Source organism: Microcebus murinus, chromosome 5 (genome assembly GCF_040939455.1).
Source record: "Microcebus murinus isolate Inina chromosome 5, M.murinus_Inina_mat1.0, whole genome shotgun sequence".
In the NCBI taxonomy this organism is placed as follows: domain Eukaryota; kingdom Metazoa; phylum Chordata; class Mammalia; order Primates; family Cheirogaleidae; genus Microcebus; species Microcebus murinus.
The window spans coordinates 87,984,893-88,006,469 of NC_134108.1; the positions used below are offsets into that span (position 1 = coordinate 87,984,893).

Consider the following 21,577-nt stretch of genomic DNA (forward strand, 5'->3'; position numbering starts at 1 on the left):
CAAGAAACAAACAGAGGGCTGGGGAGAGGCTGCTGAAGATGCCTCTCCTGTTCCATGCTAACTATCGCTTCTCTTAGCTTTGGCACAAACCACCACAATACTTAGTGGTGTAAAGCACCTTTGGATTATCTATTTCTCCTGGTTCTGGGGTTGGCCAGGTGATTTTTCTGGTCTCCACCAGCTTGACTGGAACTGGACGGCCTAGGATGGCCTCACTCACATGTCAGGAGATGCGGATGGGATAGCAGGGAGGGCAGGGACAACTGGAGCCTCTGCCCACATAATGTCTCATCCTCCAGAAAGCTACCCTAGTGGCATAAGGGTTTCTGTTGATATAAGGGTTTCCTGTGACTGGAAAGGGCAAACCCCAATATGCAAGCACTTTTCAAGTCTCTGCTTTTGTTACCTTTTTTATTGTTGTTTTAGCTAAGACAAATCCCAGAGTCAGTGTGCTAGAAACTCTCTGCAAGTATATGGATGTGGGGAGCCCTGAACAAATTGGATTAGTCTAGCACACTATCTAATTAGTATGTTGCCCCTCTTCCTCTTTTTTCCTGTTTCTCTTCCTCCTCCTCCTGCTTCATTTCCTCCTCCTCCTTTTTCATCTTATGATTATACAATGAATGAGACTACATCTACTTTCTAACACTTTCTGATTCTAGAATAAAAAAGATTTATGCTCTAAGGTACATTTTTGCATATGTTGAATTCATCTGCAATTTGTTAATTTTTATCTCAACCCTCAGTATTGCCAATGATGAGAATCTATCTCTTTCTATAATTCATAAGGACCCTGAATGTCCATGGGTTTTCCTCAGACAGTAAGCTACATGGATATCCTCTAAAATTGGTGATTTTTAATGACCCACTTTGTTGGCACCTAGTCAGATTACTCAGTCGTGACAATTCATTACATTCCCTGATTCTAATGAAATAATAGACATGTTTTTTCTTAAACTTAGTTGTTGTTTGAATGTGAAAATTAGGAGGTAGAAATTGAATAATATATGACTTGTTGGAAACTATAATTTTCTAGTCTATGGCTTTTCTGTCAGCTAACTGTGTTGAGCCTATTATCACTATAATCAGGTGCTGAAAAGGGTAAACATGAAAGCAACATGCTAAAAATTAAAAAAAATGCTTTGGAGTGAATAGCACTTTTGCTTGTAATCTAGGCAGTTTCTGAAGCATGAGGTAAGGCTGCGCATTAGAAATCCTTGTAGGCTGGATGCATCACTGCTGTTTTCTAGGCCGAGATGTGTGGGTGACTGTGCGTACTCTTACAGTCTTCATTTTATATTTCTACACCACATCTGTGCAAAGCTACATTGGCATCATTTGGTGCAAATGATAATGACACACTTGATTGTTAGTCCCACAGCTAAGCCTCAAACATCACTTCTGGTGGCCTCCCCTCTACCAATATTTCTAGTCTCAATTCCTAGACCCCTCTCCACCACTGGAAAATCTGCTAGATGGATTTCACTTAGACATACATTTAGAGAAAATAACTACTCAGATTAGCCATTTGACACAAAAAACCAATGATTCAGTTTTGTACTGTTCAACCGTGTGTTTGTATGTGTGTGTGTGTGTGTGTGTGTGTGTGTGTGAGAGAGAGAGAGAGAGAGAGAGAGAGAGAGAGAATAGATAAAAGGAGAAACAGGGAAGACTAGCACTTGTTTTCAGAAGGTAGTATTCATCTTTAATGATTCAGATCTGCTTTTTGGTCCTATTGAAACGATGCATTTCCACATTGATGAAGATAAAGATAGCCCCTCTGACTTTGACCGAGTCTCTGGTTGTTATGAAATTTGCCTTCTGCCTTGGCTCTCCCTTTCCATTAGCCCACTGCTAGAACACATAGAAAATCCCTTGGTTTGAATGTTACACATCAACTTGTTTGGCTGGATTCCACAACTTCTCAGTTGTCTGGAGCTGGGCCATATTATCGTAGTTCTTAATGGTTTTAATACATGCTCAGTGTCTACTCTGGGCCTTGGGGTTGCCCCTTTTTGGCTCATGCATCAGGAGCCATTTGAATATCATGTAGTCATTCAGAACCTACACACATGCATCCAAGTGATGTTGTTTTTTAGTAAATCTCATGTTAACAATACATGACCCCGGTACATTCCATAAGTTCTTGTTCCATGCTGCTATCTTCTGTTTTCTAGCTAACACATCAAGTAATATTTTAGCAAATATAGTCTGATGTCTTGCTGAGTACTTCCTTGATAAAAGATGCAACTTCGATTTCTCTCTATAATGATAGAAATTTAAAGTATATATACTTTTTTATATCATTTTAGATTTTTATAGACAAGTCTCCAGAAAACAAATGAAAAGATTCCTTTTTTATCATCTTTTTTTTTTAGTTCTAAGAACTCCGTGTCTCATTTTTAACTCATCACATCATTTTTTTTTTCTCCTAGGACTACAATGATGAAATTCGTCAGGAACAACTACGTGAATTATCTTACTTAAATGGCTCAGAGGACTCTGGTCGTGGCAGAGGTATTAGAGGCAGAGGGATCAGAATAGCTCCCACAGCTCCTTCAAGGTACATCAGTTCTTACTTTAAATAAATTAATGGCATAGGAAGCTGGCAGGCCTTTGTTGTCTTGATCACAGCTAGGAATAAACAACAACCTCAGCGACAGTCGCCACCTCCACAACAAAAACAATAATGACAAATGCTTATATGGCATGGAATAGCTTTACATATGTTAGCTCATCAAGTATCCTCCATACTAAGAGATATCTACTATTTGCAGGTGAGAAGATGAGGTACAAAATGTGTATGGAATTTATGCAAGTTCACTTAGGCAATCTGATTCCAGAATTCACAGTTTATGCTTTTAACTGTGAATCTGTTAACAACTACCCTTACGAAACAAAGGTGGAGATTCTGGAAATTAAATTTAGAAAATAAGGCAGCAAACCTGAGATTTTCTACTTTCTTGTCCTTTCCCCAGGATTAGGGCACACGAATGTGATAACCATTTGCCTCTTTGAACCCTGATAACCTTGTGTGAAGAGAAAACTATAAAGTTTGTTTGTGACTTAAATGGTTTTTGAATTGATAGAGTTTGCCAGGTAAGGAGGTAGGTAGGTAGGTAGGTAGGTAGATAGATAGATAGATAGATAGATAGATAGATAGATAGATAGATAGATATAGAGAGATACAGAGATAGATATAGACAATACATATGCCATCAGCCAAGAAAGCCAGAGATACACTTCTCGCATGGCTGATGGTAAGGATATTTAAAGTTCAGATACATTTGACTTTGCAATGCCCTTGGTGATCAGAGAAGACTTTATTTGATTTCGTTCACTTTGCAAAGAAATTGGAATCTTTCTGTATTAGAATTTGTTTTTTAGAACACTGAATTTGTTAAACTTTCAACAGAAAGCATTGGTTTGCAAGGAGGTAAAGTAAAAAATACTCATAGCCTTCACACAATGACTGTGTGATTCAATCATTCTCTTTACCTTATTATAGCTGGCCTTTAAATCTCTAAAGGACATAGATCTAGAATATTATTTCATATATCACATAGAAATTATTCCAACAGATGCTAAGATATTTTGCACATTCAATTTGTTTCTTAAATTATATCCCAAATATTTTCAGCCACCACTGTCAACATTAGCCACTGTTTCTAACATTTAAATCATAAATATCTCAAAATGTTTCACATTTGATAGGAAAAAAATGTTAAGAATGATAAATTTCTAAATAAAATATCAAGAAAATAACTTATAAGTAAAATGTGGCAGTTCTGAAAATTAGATTTAGCTAAAAGCAAAACTTCTGAATATGTTCTAGAGCTTATATTTATGTTATCTTTAAAAAATTAAACATGGAGCTCTGCAACGTTGTTCAGGATCATTTGCTTATTGCTAAGAATTAATGTGACATAAAGCAATACTGTCCTGTTTTAATAGGATCAATCTTTTGCACATTTCTAATATCATCTTGATGGGTTTTGCAGTGACATCATTGCAAGACATCTTTAATGAATTTAATCAAATGGGTTAAATCACATGTAATTGCCACTTTTGCAGTTCAAAAAATTGCCAATTTTAGCAGTTTTATATGGTTTAACCTAAGTGTAAATTTAGGATGTCTAAAGAAAGCACCAATTTTTCTATTCTATATGTCTTAAAATTGGAACCATTTAGAAAAGATAATGCATTAACCTGCTTTTGATATTATAAAATCATTATATCAATAGATTTGTTGTATTATTAGTATTCCTTAATAGGATATTGTATTTGTCATATTTGAATAGACCATATAAGAATGCTTTATTCTAAAATTTTAATCTGTTTAATAATTGAATAAAGAATAGTGCTGATTCAAAATGGTCTAGATTTTTAAATATCTTCTTAGAAGAAAAATTTGATTGAAAGGTTTTGCTATTTCATAGTCCATATATCATATAAATCTGATAATACATACATAAAAAGAAAAAATTAACACCTATAATTAAATTTTACTTCTAATGCTACTGATATAATTAATGTTACAAACATTAGTGAAAGTAAATAGAGCAGAACTTTGTTGTCTTCTTTTTCAAACAACATGATGAAATATATCTACAATTAAAAATGAAAAAGGAAATAGCTTCACAAAACAGAAAATCATATTGATAGGAAAACTTCGGATAGTAGGAGTTTATGGATGCCAATTTGTATATATTAATGAAATTATTAGTTTATTAAGTTATTCAATTATACTAATGTTCAAAAAGATGGTGTCTAGAATATTTTAAAACTCTATAATTTGTTGGAAAGTATTTAATTAACAAATTTACATTTCAATAAACATATCTATAACTAATCTTCCAATAATAATGCATACCAGAGAACAAAGCATTACATCTATTATACTAATAATGTATTTTATGTAAATGAAGAATGAAACTATATGACATCTCTAACACACATCATCACTGCATGTTGCAGTGAGAGCAAGAAGTGGAAAATGAAACATTAGGGGCAGATTTTGAGGGCTTTTGTTTACTACAATGAGAACTAATAATTAGAACAAATGGAGTTTGTTAAAGAGGAGAGTAATCATATTAGTTTCTAAGAAAGACTACTTAGTCATCGCTGTGAGTGACTTAGAAGAGTTCGAGTGATAGAGAGAGAGGCAGAGACAGAGAAAGAAAGAGAGATGGAGAGACAGAGACAAAGAGAGAAACTGACTTAAGGGCAAGGGAGCCAATGAGAAGACAAGTCCATTATCCAAGACTGACAGAAATGAATAGCACTCAGAGTGTAGAAAGACAGGGCCAGACTAGAGTTTAAAGTGTATAGGAATTAATGCCAATTAGATATTGGATAAGTGTGGCCGAAGACAAAGGTAACTCTCTAGTGCCTAGCCTGGTAAGAGATTTATGATTTCATCAAACCAGATTGAGTGAAGGATCAAGTTAAATGATGAATATACTATTCCTGTAAGTAATCCTATCTCTATGGATTGCTAGTGTGACCTTGGGCAGGGGACTTGTACTCTTTGTGCCTTGTTTTCTCAACTTACAGAATAGCTTAGAACTGCCTACATGACAAGCTTGTCAAGATGCTTACATTAGGTGAGGCAGGTAAGCTGTGGTTCCTAAATTAGGCTGTACAATGGCGTCACTAGGGCTCCCTGCCTGCAGACTGTGATTTAATTGGCCTGGGGTATGAGCTGCAATTTGGAATTTTTAAAATATCCTCAAGTAACTCTAATCTGCAGGGAAGTTAGGGAACTTCAGATATAAGGAACACAAACCAGGATACGACATTATGTTAAGAAGGAAACAAATAGTCCTCATTAGAGTTAGGGACTGTGGGGTATAAACATGAGAGAAAGAAAGACGATCCAGAATAGAAATTGGGGACACCCATATTCCAAAACGAGCCCAGGAATAGAAGCCAGTGAAGGAGGCTGAGAAGTAAGAAAGAGGAAGGAGGAAAGGTGGAGAAAAGCAGGGTCATAAAAGTACAAAGAAGCATTTTCCAGATATTAATCCACAGTCTTAAATATAATAGGGAGGTGCAGTCATGGGGAGACTATAAAAGAATCTAGTGGATTTGAAAATTGGTAGGCTACTGGTGATCTCGGCCGAGACTGCTCTCAACAGAGTGATGAAAGTAAGAACTAGATTGATTACATTCAGTTCAGGAATGAGCAGGAAAAAGGTAAAGAATTAAACATGGAAAATGTTCTTTCAAGAAGTCTGAATAGTAACGAAAAGACTACTGCGGTGTGGATTTACCCAGGGGCAGTATCCTAAAATAGGTGATGTGAATCTTGAGTTGAATTGGAGGAGAGAGCAACAACGTTAATAATCCAGGGAAGGGACATTGTGTATAGGAATTAACGAGTCACTCTCAAGAGACAGGTTTGCTAGAGATGTGTCTGGTAGTCACTCAGTGAAGGAATGGAATAAGAAATTAGATTTGATGCAAGCATCATATAATTTTAGAACAGGAAATAAGTGTTACAGATTCAGAAATCTGCATTTTACTCCTTAGGGGGGAAAAAATCCACCTCAGGCCTAGGTAGTTATAGTACTTATCCAGGATTATTTAAGGTATAGCCAAGACTTGTGAATATAGTTTAGCATAGGGTGGCCATATAATTTATTACCCACACTTGGATGCTTTTGAGAGCGTTAGAATGCTAACTAGAGCAGGAAGCTAGGACAACAGTTGTGAAACCTGGATGTGTGCTCATCTTGCTTATGAGGAAACAGACAGGTGCTTGGAGGCCCAGTGAAGGTAAATTGGTCTTTACATCCTTTTTTACAGATACATTTTTATATTATCATGATAATAGAGAATATTGTATTCTCAGCTGTGTTGTATTTGAAGCAGCCCTGGGTCTCTGGGTCTTTTGTATTTCACCTCCTCCCAATCTAGGAGAGTGTTCTTATATACATTAGACTCACAATAATTTCTATGATAGTTTCTCTATTCATCAGCTTTATAATCTATTTAAATAATTTAAAAGCTCTACCACCATTCTTACTCTTGACTCCTAAAAGCTCATTTTTTGCAAGCAAGAAAGAGCCAGCCGACTGCTATTCATAGCAAAAAGCATAACCTACATCCATGTATGTGGCTACAGCCAAACAGTGTGATTGTTGACAATGATCATCATTTTTTCCAAAGCTTTAGTGTTCCTGCTGAAAGCAGTGCTTTCTGGAGGCCAACCTTTCAGACATAATAAAAAGTGAAATAACCATGCTTGTGCCCAAAGATTTCAGACAAACATTCAACCTTTCTAAAGGCCTCAAAATACCATAAAAGTTGGCTGCAACCATTTGATCTTACGCTTTTAATGCAAGTTACTTTTGTGTCAAGAACTGCAGTACAGAGTATTTCATCTATTCTTTTTATTGCGGAGAACTAATGTATCCCACTAGCATCATAGTTACCATAATAAATATATTATGTCAGGGACTGCACCCGCTCAGGGGGTTACATGCATGATAGTAAATCAGTGACAATGAGTTGGGATTTCAAGCGACCTCAAACAAGCTGCTGTAATAAACAGAATGATATCACCATGGTTAGAGTTCCACATTTTATTAATGTGCAGGCAGATATTTTTTTTTCTTGTAAATGATAATATTGCATATCTCTTGCAATAACCCCCAGGATGGAGGAGATATAGACAGAAGTTTCATAGATGGTCCAGTGAGTCATATATCAGAAGGAACTCTGATTTGCATCTTCTTGGCAAATTTTGAATATAATTAGAGTGCATTTTTTGTTTGTTTTTTTTAGTTATATGAAAGATAATATCCAAGTGTTTTATGTGATTTTCATGAGAACTAAGTCATAGTACTTGCAAATGTATTTTGCTGTAGAGGTCAAAACAGTTTACATATTAATAATCTCTATGGGTGGGGAGAGAGAGAGAGAGAAATTTATATTTCTTCCATTGTATGGAGGCTATGAAATGTGATCTTTTTTTGTGTTATAGTCCCTTTTCTCCTGTCCCTTGTGTCTCATCTATGCATGACCTATTTTTCCTAGGGGCCGTGGGGGTGCCATTCCTCCTCCCCCACCACCTGGACGGGGTGTTCTCACCCCTCGAGGAACCACTGTGACCCGCGGAGCTCTTCCAGTGCCCCCTGTAGCAAGAGGTGTCCCTACCCCTCGAGCCCGGGGGGCACCCACAGTGCCAGGATATAGGCCACCCCCTCCTCCAGCCCACGAGGCTTATGAAGAATATGTAAGTACTCTCAAGAAATAGTTGTGAGGAAGAGTTAACTTGATTGGTGAACAATCTAGGCCTCAAAAAAAAAATGCATATTCCATGACTATAGCAGATAATGTTTGGTGCAGAAAACAAATGTCATCTGCAGTGGAATTTTAAGCAGTGCACTCGAACAAGAGCATTTTGAGAAAAGCTTTCGTTTTACAGGTGTCATCACTGTTGTTAGTGTCAGTTCAACAGCTTGGATACTAAGAATCAAACTATCTTGAGGATTTCTTATCTTTAGAAGGCTTGACCAGATTTCAAATGAGAAATAATTATAAACATAATGCAAATCTCCATAAATTGAGAGAATTCTTCAGAGACATAGAACAGAAATATTTGAGAAATATAATATGATTCTATTATAAACTTTGGTGATAATGTAAGACCATGTGGCTATTCTTTGATTTGCATACCCTGACTCTTTCACTATATTAATGATATGGATTGACATAAAGAACTCAAGAAAATGTAGAATGAGCAGCAGAAATGCAATGTCTCTAAGCATCGCCTCTTTTCCCATCCACTCTATCTCTTGGTCATCTTATGTATCCCAATACCTTTTCACCTTTAGTTCAGGTTTTCAGTATTCTACTGGTTACATCGTGGTCCTGGCATTCATTTCTCCTACTAGATTGTGAACTTGTAAAAAGGGAGTTTCCTGTTCACCTGTGTAACCATCGGCAATCCGCTGTAAATATTAAATTGAGCAAGCCAGAGCATCGTCCTATGAAACAGATCCATTTTCCCTTTAACCTCTCCAGCACACTCACCCCTGATCTAGGTGTTTGTTTCATTCAACAACCCACAGACATGCTGTCCTCTTTAATATCTGTTGTGAATTTATATTATGAAATATAAACTCTTTCTTCAAGTACAGTTACCATCACATGCTGGATACTCAAAACATATGAATATTTTATGGAGTAGCTAATAACTAATCAAAATTTACTCCTAAAACAAAGTGAAAATAATTTATAGGTATCACTAAAACATATATTAATGCTTACTGTATGTTTGTTTTTAGGAATAATATTACTGCTTAAATATGTAATGTTGATTAATACCTGCGAGAGTGAAAAAAATTAAATGCAGACATCCACTTCTACTGGATGAACAGATGAAATGTGTTCATTTAAAGTATCTTTAATACATCAGGTATCAATATTTCAAAACTTAAACAATCTTAAAATTGCAAAACCAGAAGTGGAAAACATATTCTACCCTGTAAACAAGCCCACAATTCAAACAACACAGGGGCACGCCCATTCTGCCATCTCTTGCCTGAGACATTATATCTGCAAAATAAGTAGTTGTTAAATGAATGAGTTCAAAATCCATGGTAGGGATGATGGAATCATTTTTTTTTTTTAAATCTCTGAGGAACTTTTTAGCTCCACAATCTTTATGTACATTGTCACTGTGGTGTTTCTTCCCTCTAAATAGAGGCTTAAATAGATGATTTTTTTAAAAATTAAAAAACAGAGACAAACTTTTCAGGTAATAGTGGTCAACATTTGCTATTAATCAAAGAATTTACATGACACACATGGGACTATGAAAGGGAACAGGATTGGCAAAACAGAATTGTGGTGTTTCATGTGCATTCCAATTTATAGTGAATAAATCACTAGAATACGAGGCAATAAAAGTAAGCGGTAAAAGCATAAAGCATTTATGGACACATGAGTAAAAAGGCTTATATTCTGAATAGGGAAATATAAGGGGGAATTTCTTAGAAAAGATAAAAATAACATATTAAAGCCATGTAATGTGAAATTTTTAGTTAGATTTTAAAGTATATGGTCCCTTTTTATTCATCTACTCAGTCATTCACTGAGCCTCTGTCTTATTGCAGTTGTGTTTTGAAGGTTCTGGACGTGTATCTGCAAATAAATCAGACCAACTGTCTGCTTTCACGAAGCTTAGAATTTAGTGGGAGGAGAGAGAAAACAAACATATTATATATAAATAAATGAATAAATAAATTCAGTAAAGTTGAAAAAGATGGTATGAGGGTGGTGTTCTGTGAATATGGATTCATCAGATCCAGTAATAGGAATGCTGTTAGGCCTTAAGAAAGGTCTGGACCAAGAAAGAAAACTATTAGAAATCTCTCCCCCATCTCATCTTTGTTTTCTCTGCATGTGTTTCTGTTCCATTTTTATCTATGGGCTGGATTTTTTGGCTTCTCTGATCAATGTGACTTACATAAGCATGTCCGGCTCTAGTTACCAAACAGATACTGGTTGGCCGTCTGTCTGTCAGTCTTGATCCAGACCCTCAGGTGGGAGAATCATAGTCAGTCAGGCTTATCAGGTGCCTTGCAGTAGTAGTTACCTATGCATTTAGGGAGGAGGTCATTTGAAATTAGATGTGGGATCTACCATTCATCAGTCTCCAATGTCAGGGATAGGGTAGGGGAGAAGTTTATACAATAGAAACATAGTTATTGGGGACCCAGCCCCAAGGACAATATGGGGAGACACTAGTTTCCAGAGTGGGAAAAGTCTATAAGCTTGACAGATGTCAATCGATGAGAACATACCATTGATAATAGTTAAAAGTATATGGATACTGTTTTTGAAAACCTATTTCCTATCATAGTTTATTTAAACCTATCTTGTATCAAATTTTAATGATTTTTTTTTTCCTAAAACCAATTCAGTGAGCATATACACAGTCTGATACATGGCTGACAGGCTGCTGGCTGCAGTCTTTGAAGTCCTCAGTACCAAACCCAGAATAACACCCAAGAGCTGCTACTCTCTGCTCTAATTTTAGACTATTGATTCTTCTATATGGGGTAAGAGAAACAAAAGTTTAAGTGTTTCAATAACAAAATAATAGCACCATGCTGAGTTGATGGTGAAAATCTCAAAGGAGTTCTTAACTTTTGGATAAAATTTCTTAGAAAAGCTTCGCTTTATTATAAATCACACTATGAGTCAATTCACTCTTCAGATTTGTTTCTCCCCTGCTGAGCCTCTGCATTAAGTTTCTGACCACATGGAATGTATTTAGGTAATCAAATCCACTCCTTGCAGCTGGCCTGACAAGAAACGGCTTACTGTAATTGAGATTGCTGTTTAAAACCATCATTAGTGTTAGCTGTGTCTAAAAAAAATGTGAATTTTAGTTTAATTGTTACACATCCTAAGCAAGACTTTAAATATTTTAAAGCTTCTTTTCATTGACCTTCTGCTAAGAAGAGCACATTTACATTTTACAGATCCATCATCATGATTGAAGTAGATTTGGAGAATGGAAAAGCAGATTTCAACAAAAACTCCTATACCACAAAATATTAAGCATATCAGCTCTGCCCAGTGAATGTTAGAATAAACTAAAACTGTTGAATACCTATTAGGTTCTAGTCACTGTATGTTAATCACTTAATCTCATGATAATACTATCAAGTAGTTATTAATTTTACTATTTTACTAGGTGAAGAAACTGAAGCGTGGAATTAGGAATTGCAACCAGTTTTCTGTCTCCTAGGCCTGTTAGATTGTGTTTCTTCTCCATAAAGAACCATAAAATACCCTGCATAGTATTTGTCTCGCAGAGAACTCACTGGTTTATACAGATCATTTGTACTTCATACTCCCATCCACACCACTAGTCAGTTTTTGAATCCTCTCTGCATTATTTAGACAGGGGTCCTCATACTTTTTAAACAGGGGGCCAGTTTACTGTCCCTCAGACCGTTGGAGGGCCAGACTATAGTTTAAAAAAAAAACTATGAACAAATTCCTATGCACACTGCACATATCTTATTTTTAAGTAAAAAATCAAATGGGCAAAAACACTGGCATGGGGCCCCCGGGCCGTAGTTTGAGGACACCTGATTTAGAACAACTCCCAGCCCCTGCATTAGCACCTCCTCCTACGGGAAACTCAATACCTCCAGGGAAACTAGGTACTAGAAATATAAAAACTGTGTTTAAAGAGACAATGCCTGTACTCTAAAAAGTATGTCATCTGAGACAGTCCAACAATTAACATATAATATGTATTTGCTATATAAGGCTCTTATCTTCATCTACTCTCTATTAGAAGTCATTTTTGCTATTATCTTCTCCCACTCGGAAGACCCCATATATCCTAAAGGCAGTCAGTATTTTTTACATTTGTTTTCTCTTTGCAAAGCACTTTCCAAGTAAAGTGCTTGATAGTAGCAATTGAATTGAATCTACTTATGATATTTTTGGAAAGACATTATACAAATACACACTAACATACAAATATGTCTTATATAAGTATTAAATGAATGACAGTAGAACATAGTATTTATTAGGTGCCAAACAGAGACTATACGTGCTCCAGTAAAGGGAATTATCACTGATGGCTATGAGTGTTTTAGAAAACCTCTAAGAGGATAGGGAAAACAACCACAGTAGACCAGGATAATAGGTATAACTTTGAGAATTAGAGAGAAGAGTGAGAATGTTCCATGCAAAAGGAGTGGTAAGAACAAAAGACAAGAAAAGGGACCTCTCAAAGCAAATCTAAATAATCTGAGAGAACAATTTGGTGAAACAGAATTTATTTAAGATAGCAGTGGGAACAATACAGGACAGGAAAATAGAGTGGGGTTAAAAATGACCTCAAAAATCGAGGTTGTAACTTCGCTTACTGTAATAAAAAGCCGCCTGAAGATTTTGGAGCTGAAGATAAACTAAGGTTTTGGAAAATTTTACACTTCTCAGTTTTTCAGGGTGAATTGAAGAAGTTTGTAAAAAAGGGGAGAAGATTTAGGGAAATAACAACAGTGAGGCTTCCTGAGATGTGGCCTTGGCTATGAGAATAGGAATGGGAGTGCAGGTTATCGAGGCCAAAGTTAAAGCTGAATATGAAAACAATAGGGTTTGGTGACAAGTGGGTGTGGGAGGAGTAAGAAAAAGCAGCGAAGGCTGACTCGAAGGTATGGTTATTTTATAAGGGAAGGGGTAGTGCAAGGAGCACAGGCAGGAAGGCTGTGGCAGTAAAGAAGTGACTCCAGAGAAGCTTCTTTCCATGGATCTGGAAGGGGCCTTATAAATGTGTTTGCATAATCATCTCTCTTTGCTGCAAAAGTAAGGCATTTTACGGCACACAGTTGAGAGTACGTCTCCACCTGTCAGACTTCCGCTTGGATCAGATGGTGTGGAGTGGGCGTGACTATTTGCGAGATCTTACTAAGAAGAGTTTGGTTGGAAATCTATTTGGAGTTTACTGCAATATTTTTACTTGTGTTATTTGGGCATTACTATGGTTATGTTTTAGAAATTATTGCAGAAATACTCAGCATCTCATCCAGTGTCATGACACAAGTATTCACAGACAGAGGTCTTACTGCTCTGTGATTGAGCTAGGGAACTGATGCAGGAAGGACGTGGTTAGTCGAAGTAAAACAAGGTACATATTGTATTGGGCCAGAAATTGTTCTGTGGAAAACTCTTCCATATCAGTTCAGCTATGAAAGAGACTTGGTAGAGATTTCCCCAAATTTGGCAACAATGCCAGCAGTCTATAACATAACATTTAATAAGTTGTAGGACAAAAAGAAATTTTTCAAAGCTATGCATAACATTTTTTTCCTATCAACCAGGCTAGAGAAAATGTTGAATTTTCTGTCCTCTCTGTAGAAAATATTATAAAATCATTGTCATATTAGAAGGTGACCAAAAATTATGCCTCCAAAAAATTAAGGAAAAAGTATAAGGGTATGGTGAACTAACAAAACAAAAATGCTGTATTGTTTTCGGGGTTTTGTGATATTTGCACTATTTCCAGCTTTTAAAAATTGCAGTTAGTTGTGATTCTTTTCCTCATTCAAAAGAAATATATCCCTTCATGCCAACTAAGTATTCGCAATTTTATTTTTTTCTTAAAGAGAGAATGCAAAATTGTATAATTTTTAGACCCCACAAATTCTGTATCCTACTCTGTAGAGGAAAATAATGGCAACATTTACAGGAAATTGTATTTGGGAAGGCAGGGCAGAGAGAGGTTGTTTAAAGAAAAAAACTGCTTGTATAACCTTAGTTTCTTTCTAGTACTGAAAGTATGTTCTTCTGTGCTTAGCTAGAAACAATTTGGTGCTGTTAATAACTATGTTATTTCTGTGGAAATGCTGTCCTTCAAATAAAAGTTGTGTGGAAAATTTAAATGTGCAGGTAAGGACTCACCGTTTCTGGAATTGTCTGTCAGAACATAATACCCTGGAAAAGCATAGGCAACATACATGTATGCTTACATAAATACTCTATCATATGTTGGTATGATGCAGATAAAACAAAAACAAAAACACGTCAGGTACACAAAATAGTTTCTAGTTTCCAAAGCCTCAGGTCCAATTTATTTTTAAATTACCTCATGTTTTCTCCAATGGTTAACACCAGGCATCAAGTGTCAGGGCACAGAAAAGAAAGAAGAGATATAATTAAAATTCAGTTAAATGCTACATGAGGACTTTGGGCTCTGAATAATCAATCATGTTAACCTAATTTATAAAATGCATTTTGACAAATTTTTGAGAAGTTTCTACTTCATCAGTCATAAGTAAGCCTATTGGCATTCCAGCCCATCCTATCATCAAATTCAGACTCTGAGGCATCCTTCCAGTAACAATGAAGGAACTAGAAAATTCACTGGTAAATCAATAGTCCTTAAAAGTTCCATAAATGAGTTCAGGCTGCCAACCCACAGTTTCATGTGTATGGAACATTTTTTGACAGGAGAGGGAAATAAGTATTAAATGATAATTGAAATCAATTCTTGTGCCATTTTTGTGGAAGGAAAGATTATGAGCCTGATCTATAATGCATTTTGAGGGGAGCCACGTGTGGTGGTTTTTCTGTGTAATAGCCAAGAGCCTTCACCCAAAGAAGAGAGATTTTTATTAGAGTTTCTAGATTGGATATTTGTATTCCATTAAACATCCGTGTTTGAGTTTCATGCTCTAGTCTCCTCTTATTAGAGACTAATTCACCAGAATGCATTGCAGAGTTTTGTTTTTTGAAATGTAACTAATATTTAAAATAACTGAAACATGCAAGGTTAATCAAATGTGTTGTGAAACACACATATATAGGATGGGCATAATACCATTGCGGTTCAAATGTTCGTAGAAAGGTAGTGGTATTTAAACACTATTAAAATATTAAATTATTTCCTGGGATAAAATAAGGTGTCATCTTTTTAAACTGTGTTCATTCTTCTTCTGCAGGTGAAATTGAATAAACCATCCTTCTACTAGCATTATATTTTAGATTTCTAAGTCCTTTTTGAACAGATGCAGATTCTTCTATTGGCCACAACACTCAGGATTGTATCCAAACTTGTACTTTATAATTACCATGATGACTAATGTCCTTTTGTAACACTTACCAGGATAAAAATAGGTTTTCTTTCTGAGCCTTTTTAAGATGGCTGCTAGCTGCTAGAAAGTATTATATCATAAAGTATTTTAAAGTTTCCTCTAGGCTCTGTTGGGGGAAAAAAAATGCCATGATCTTTTTGTAGTGTCTGCTATAGACATGGGGAGGAAAGCAATGGCAAAAATGACAGAATGCATCTCACCCTTAGGGAGTTCTACCATTCTTTTGTGTGTAACATTGTTAGTATATTTTAGGTTATATTATTTTCTCTCTTTTGCTTCATCCACATAGCCTAAGGATTAAAGATAAAAGTAAGCTGAGTCTTGATTTATTTCTATCATTATATTCCTAAAAAACTATACTGGGTCTAAATTAATAGTTTTTATATGATTTTTTTCTTCTGAGTTGATTGTAATTTTTACAATTCTATCCCATTGAAAAATTAACATCCTAGATGGGGTGATAAATTATACCTAAGAATCCTGAAGTTTCTTTTCTCTTTTCATGGCTGGAAAACATTGCTTAACATGTTTTGACAACATCACCCTTATACTTTTCTGGCAAGGAAAACTTAAATATAAATTGCCTAGTTAGGTAGATTGTCACTGGCTTTTGCAGAAAACCAAATAGGAATGGTTAAATAGGACCGAGTGCTTTTCCACATTTTGGCCCTCTTCCTTTATGGATTCCTCATTCAGTGGCAAATAGAGGCTGCTAAATCCTTCCGTCAGACACAGGTCTTTGTGATTATTTTCTCTAATATCTTATGAGCCAAAGGTTTTTACTAGGGAAGCTGAAAATGTTCTTTGCAATAAGTTTTAATAATCTCAAGATTTGAGTTAAGACTATTTCTCTTCATTGTTGAAGAAGGAAAACCATACCTTCCCTTTATATGAAACCATATTATGCATCAATTTGGCAGTGGAAGGACACAGGAAGGACCCTCATTGATTCCTTCTGTCTTGTATTTCTTAGAAAGCAAATAGAGAATATACCACTGATGGGTTTTTTATTTACCCATCTTTCATCCAATGTTTACATCCATTCTTCTACAGTACCTCTGACTTATAAACATCTATGTAAAGTGAATTGTTCTTTATTTTACATTGTCATGGGTGCTAACAACAGAGTTGGAAAACTGCAGATAGTATAGAATCGGTGTGAGTGCTGGATAGCAGGTTTAGATTGCTGGAGAATGAGCAATTTGTTCTTTCAGGTGATCTTTTCTTTCTTCTTCCCAACATCTACAAATAAAACTGAAGCCTTCCCCATTTTCTTTTACTCTTGATATAGCGGAGAAAAAAACCTCACGTTATGAATCACAGGGATTATGTATCAAAGAGAATGAGATTTTGCTTTTAATGTTTTTACTTTCTTCCTCTAGTGCAGCTGTACTGGGTGTTATAAACTACTTGAAAATAAAATTCAATGTCCTTTGTTGTAATTCAGCCCATGCTATAATTTCTGGTTGTCACTTATATTGCAATATTTTTGACTAAATAATATAGCTAGAACTTATGCCTTTGCAGAATAATAAATAACCAGCCAAAATTGTAACTGGTGCCCAAACTAATATGTGCAGCTGGTCTGCACAGGTACAGAGCACCACTTGTGTCCATTTGGTCATTCAAATCTGAGATTCAATTTGTTGGTCCCTGAGCCATACTGGCTATTAAATATTGTAACACTTCCATACTGCTGAATTCTAGTAAAAATACAGTGTAATAGATTTTCCTAAACAGACAATGTAAGTGAACTAAATTGGAGTTTAAGAGGATTTCTTAGCCAAGCCATTGGGGCAGTTGTCTAAGCCAGATGGTTGCACTACACCTAAACCTCTTGTGATCACAGAGCTGATGACACCTGTGACTTCAGAAACGCTGCCTGTCAACATGTTGAACTTCCTTTCTCTATCTTTCCTGGCCTCCCAGTGTGTCCCACATCTGTTAAAAAGAGATGAACATAATCTAGTGGACCGTCTAGCTTGTTCCTTCGTTTTGCAGAATCTCCTGAATGCAAAAAATGATCATGCACTTTGGGATGTTACGAAAGACCTCATCCAGTTCATTACTTTATTTTAATGTTGAAGAAATTAAGGTTCAGAAAGTAAGTGACCAAACTGAGGTGACAAAACTGGCAATGCCAATCGTAGGTTTCCTAATTTTCCCTCCAACACATTTTCTAATGGATTTTATAAGAAGAGGAGAAAAAGCACATATGCACTCACTCCTGGGTCTTCCTGGACCAACCATCTGGCTCCTACATGAATCTGAGTTTCAAGCTTTTCTAAAATTTACAAGGAATAGGCTGAGAGATGACATGCGAGAATGTTTGAGCCCTCATACCAAACAGGTCAACCAGTGAGGTTTAGGTAGCCCAGATTTATTTATCTTACCTCCCCAGAAACCTGATGACTTTCTAGAAGTTACACACACGCTCTACACACACACACCCTCTCTTTTTTATTTATTTTATTTTTACTTACTGAAACTCCTAAAGAAGCAAATATTGTTGGCTAGGTGTGTTGGCTCATACCTGTAATCCCAGCACTTTGAGAGATAAGGCGGGAAGATCACTTGAGGCCAGGAGTTTAAGAACAACCCAGACAACATAGTGAAAACCTGTCTCTACAAAAATTTTAAAAAATTAGGCAGGTGTGGTGACACATACCTATAGTCCCAGCTACTTGGGAGGCTGAGGCAGGAGGATGGCTTGAGCCAAGGGAATCAAGGCTATAGTGAGCTATGGTTGCACCACTGCAGTCTAGCCAGGGAAGCATCTCTCTCAAAAAAGAAGGGGGGCAAATTTTAATCAAAAGCATAAATAAAAGGGTGGGATGCCTAGTTTTCCTTTATATTTCAGAGTATTTCCTTCTTGGAAACAGGATTTATGGAAATCATGTAAGAATATCCTTTCCCCTGTGTACTTTGTCACTTACTTCTTTCTAAAACTGTACCTAGAAGTAAGGATTTATATTTGTGAAAACAAGAGTATAGTTTACTGTAATATAGCAAGCATACCTGAAAGTAGGAAAAGATTTTAGAAGATATTTCTGGGAATTTAGTAAGTTAAAAAATATATATATCCTTACTCTTTAAGCAGGAACTAACCTCTTTTATGCTTGAAACCAGATCTTTACCAAATGCATGTATTCTGCTTTCCAAATGGAAGGTAAAGTGTTTAAGCAATATGTCTGCTACAGAACAGAATTATACACATAGAGCTCTAAATATAATATATTTCACCTCATTCCTAGCACTTGTTTAAGATTTTATTTTACATAACAAAATATACTCTTAAGATCTAGACAACCTAATATGATCATTTTCATATGTAACCCAGGCAGCAAATAATACCACAATATAAATCATCCCTTCCAGAAAACAATCTCCATTAAAATTTGTACCCAAACTATGGTGTTTCATCCAGCTACTGTCCACATTTTTCTATTCTAGACTTCTTACAGGAGTATCCTAACACCACAAGTGTAGCTTTCATCTCCAAAACTATTTTAAATCTTGATTTCCTCTATTGCCATGTTTGTTCAAGAGTCTCCAATTATCTGTGGACCTTTCCATTCAAAGTGTACCTGTCTTCTTTCACCTATTCATCTGAACCTGATTCCACCAAACACTTCTCAATTTAAGATTCCTCCTCTTGATTTGCCTACTTCTGTTTAGTTGAACCTCAAAAATATGAGAGTTATCTTTTGGTTCTTTTTTTGCTTTGTGTCAAAAATTAAATTCAGATTTGTTTTCCTAAAATACTAAAATCATCATATCCCTTCTTTCTTAGAAAACATCCATCTCTCCCTGTTGCCTAAAGGATAAAATTCCAACTTCTTACCTTTATGTATATAATATGAGACAATGAAGAAAGTACTTTAGTTTTATGAACTTACTATTAACTAATGTTTTTTGCATTTTCAAATGAGATTTTGACCAAGAATAAAAATAAAGTAGATAAGAATGACAGAAAAACTCTAAATTTATACAGTAAATACAGTTAGCAGCAACTTTATAGTTCATAATATATTAAAATTTACTGTGCTATTTGATTCAATTCAATTTAATATTCATTGAATACCCATTCTGTATTATGCTAATTTTCACAGGCAAAGGCAATGAGGGATAAAAAAGGTAGTCACTTTTGTTTGATGTCTACTATATGTTAAGGCTTTTACATATATAAAATCACAATAATAAAAGATAAGAGATGTAATCCTTGGTTTCCCATTAAGGAGTTTTAGGGTCAAAGAATAAGATATATGTGTAGTCACATGCCTGATAGAAGAGCTAGATAGGTCTGTCTTCAAAGCTAGCACCTTGTTAGATATAAAGACATAAAAGGCAAAGGCCCTGGCTTTGAAAGGGCAACAGATCAGATAACTGGACAAAAAATAAAACTCACAGGTACAGGATAGAGTATAATTTGTAAGGGTGAACTCCAGACCTCCTTGTTAAATATATGCTGATATTTTCCTGACCTGTCTCATAAAGTGGGTGTAAAGTAGTTATGGCATCAGCTGGAAATCTCATTAAACTAAACATATCTGTAATGTTTTTGATTAGCTTTGCTTCCACTCAGAACGGTGGAAGAACTAATTAGGTCTAATGCCATCTATCTAATATAGTGGAAATATAGGAATTTGGGGAAGAAGCAACCAATAATCTTTAACTTTATAGTGGTCATGATAGAACAGACTAGGACAGTTAGATGTAAAGTTCTTTGAAAGTCTAGAATATTAATAGTAGCAACAAAAACAATCACAGCACTAATAATGATAATGATAATGGAAGCAACTAGTATCATTGAGTACTTATGATCTACAAACTATGCTAAGTTCTTCACCTTCAGCACGCACTTTGACAACAACCTATTATGTTGCTATTATTCCGATTTTACAATTGAGGAAACTGAGGTTTAAAGAGGTTAAATATTATAATATGCTCAAAGTTACCTCACCAGTAAGCAGCAGAGCCACTTTGATTACCAGGGCGGTGCTCATAGCCTCCAAACCAGGGGTCCTCAAACTTTTTAAACAGGGGACCAGTTCACTGTCCCTCAGACTGTTGGAGGGCCAGACTATAGTTTAAAAAAAAACTATGAACAAATTCCTATGCACATTGCACATATCTTATTTTGAAGTAAAAAAACAAACGGGCAAAAACACCTGCATGTGGCCCCCATGCCGTAGTTTGAGGACACCTGCTGAAATTGTCACAATATAGTACTTAACACATGGCAGGTGCTTGTCTAAGTGCTTTACACATATAGACTCCAGTTATCTTCTAGGTACCTGTATGAGGTAGGTGCTGTTACTGTCTTAAATACAAAAGCTCACCTTCAGAGAGAGGTAGAGAGGCTCAGCAGACATCATCCGGGTAACCAGTAGCAGAGCTAGGACCCAGCAGTCTGCCTCCAGTCCCTGCTGCTCTTCTGACTCTGGGGATGCCAGCAAAAGCCTCATTGAGACAGTCAGTTGCAGATGATACCAAAAGAAAAGAAATGAATGACGTACTTCAAGGAACCGCCTGGTAAATCTACCTAGACAAAACAAATAAAAACAATGGCTTGTGAGGAGAAAAAAAGCCTGAAAGATAAGTTGGGGCAAAAGTAATAAAATGAATTGTGGAGAAAAAAAAATGCCTGGAAGAAAATTTAATAATTAAATTGGCTGTTAGTGGGGACTGATTGAACATTTCTGAGACATTTGAGAAAAGCTGTGCTTTGTGCAGATTTTTTAATGTGGCCATGCAGGGCAGTGGGGAGTGGAGCAGGTAGACCTCAGAGACAGGAAGTGCCACTGGAAGTTTATGTAAAACCTAAATAGGGGTGTAATAAAAAAGAGAGGACAGTGGGAAACACTGTGGAAGATACAGTAAGTGAACTGGACCCAACTCTGGAACCAATTCCAGAATTTTGTTCATTGTGCAAGATGTTT

General features: G+C 36.0%; 1 protein-coding gene across 2 annotated transcripts in view; it reads left to right on the top strand.

Annotated features, from left to right (window-relative positions):
• The window catches only part of KHDRBS2 (KH RNA binding domain containing, signal transduction associated 2), a 533,034-nt gene that overhangs the window by 339,686 nt on the left and 171,771 nt on the right, over positions 1-21,577 (top strand). For both annotated transcript variants that reach the window (XR_012919310.1, XM_076003252.1), the window contains exons 5-6: positions 2,436-2,563; positions 8,044-8,242. Coding sequence is in view for 1 of the 2 variants with exons in the window: in XM_076003252.1 (XP_075859367.1) it covers positions 2,436-2,563; positions 8,044-8,242 (327 nt within the window). In the remaining variant the exon portion in view is untranslated. The remainder of the gene's footprint in view (positions 1-2,435; positions 2,564-8,043; positions 8,243-21,577) is intronic.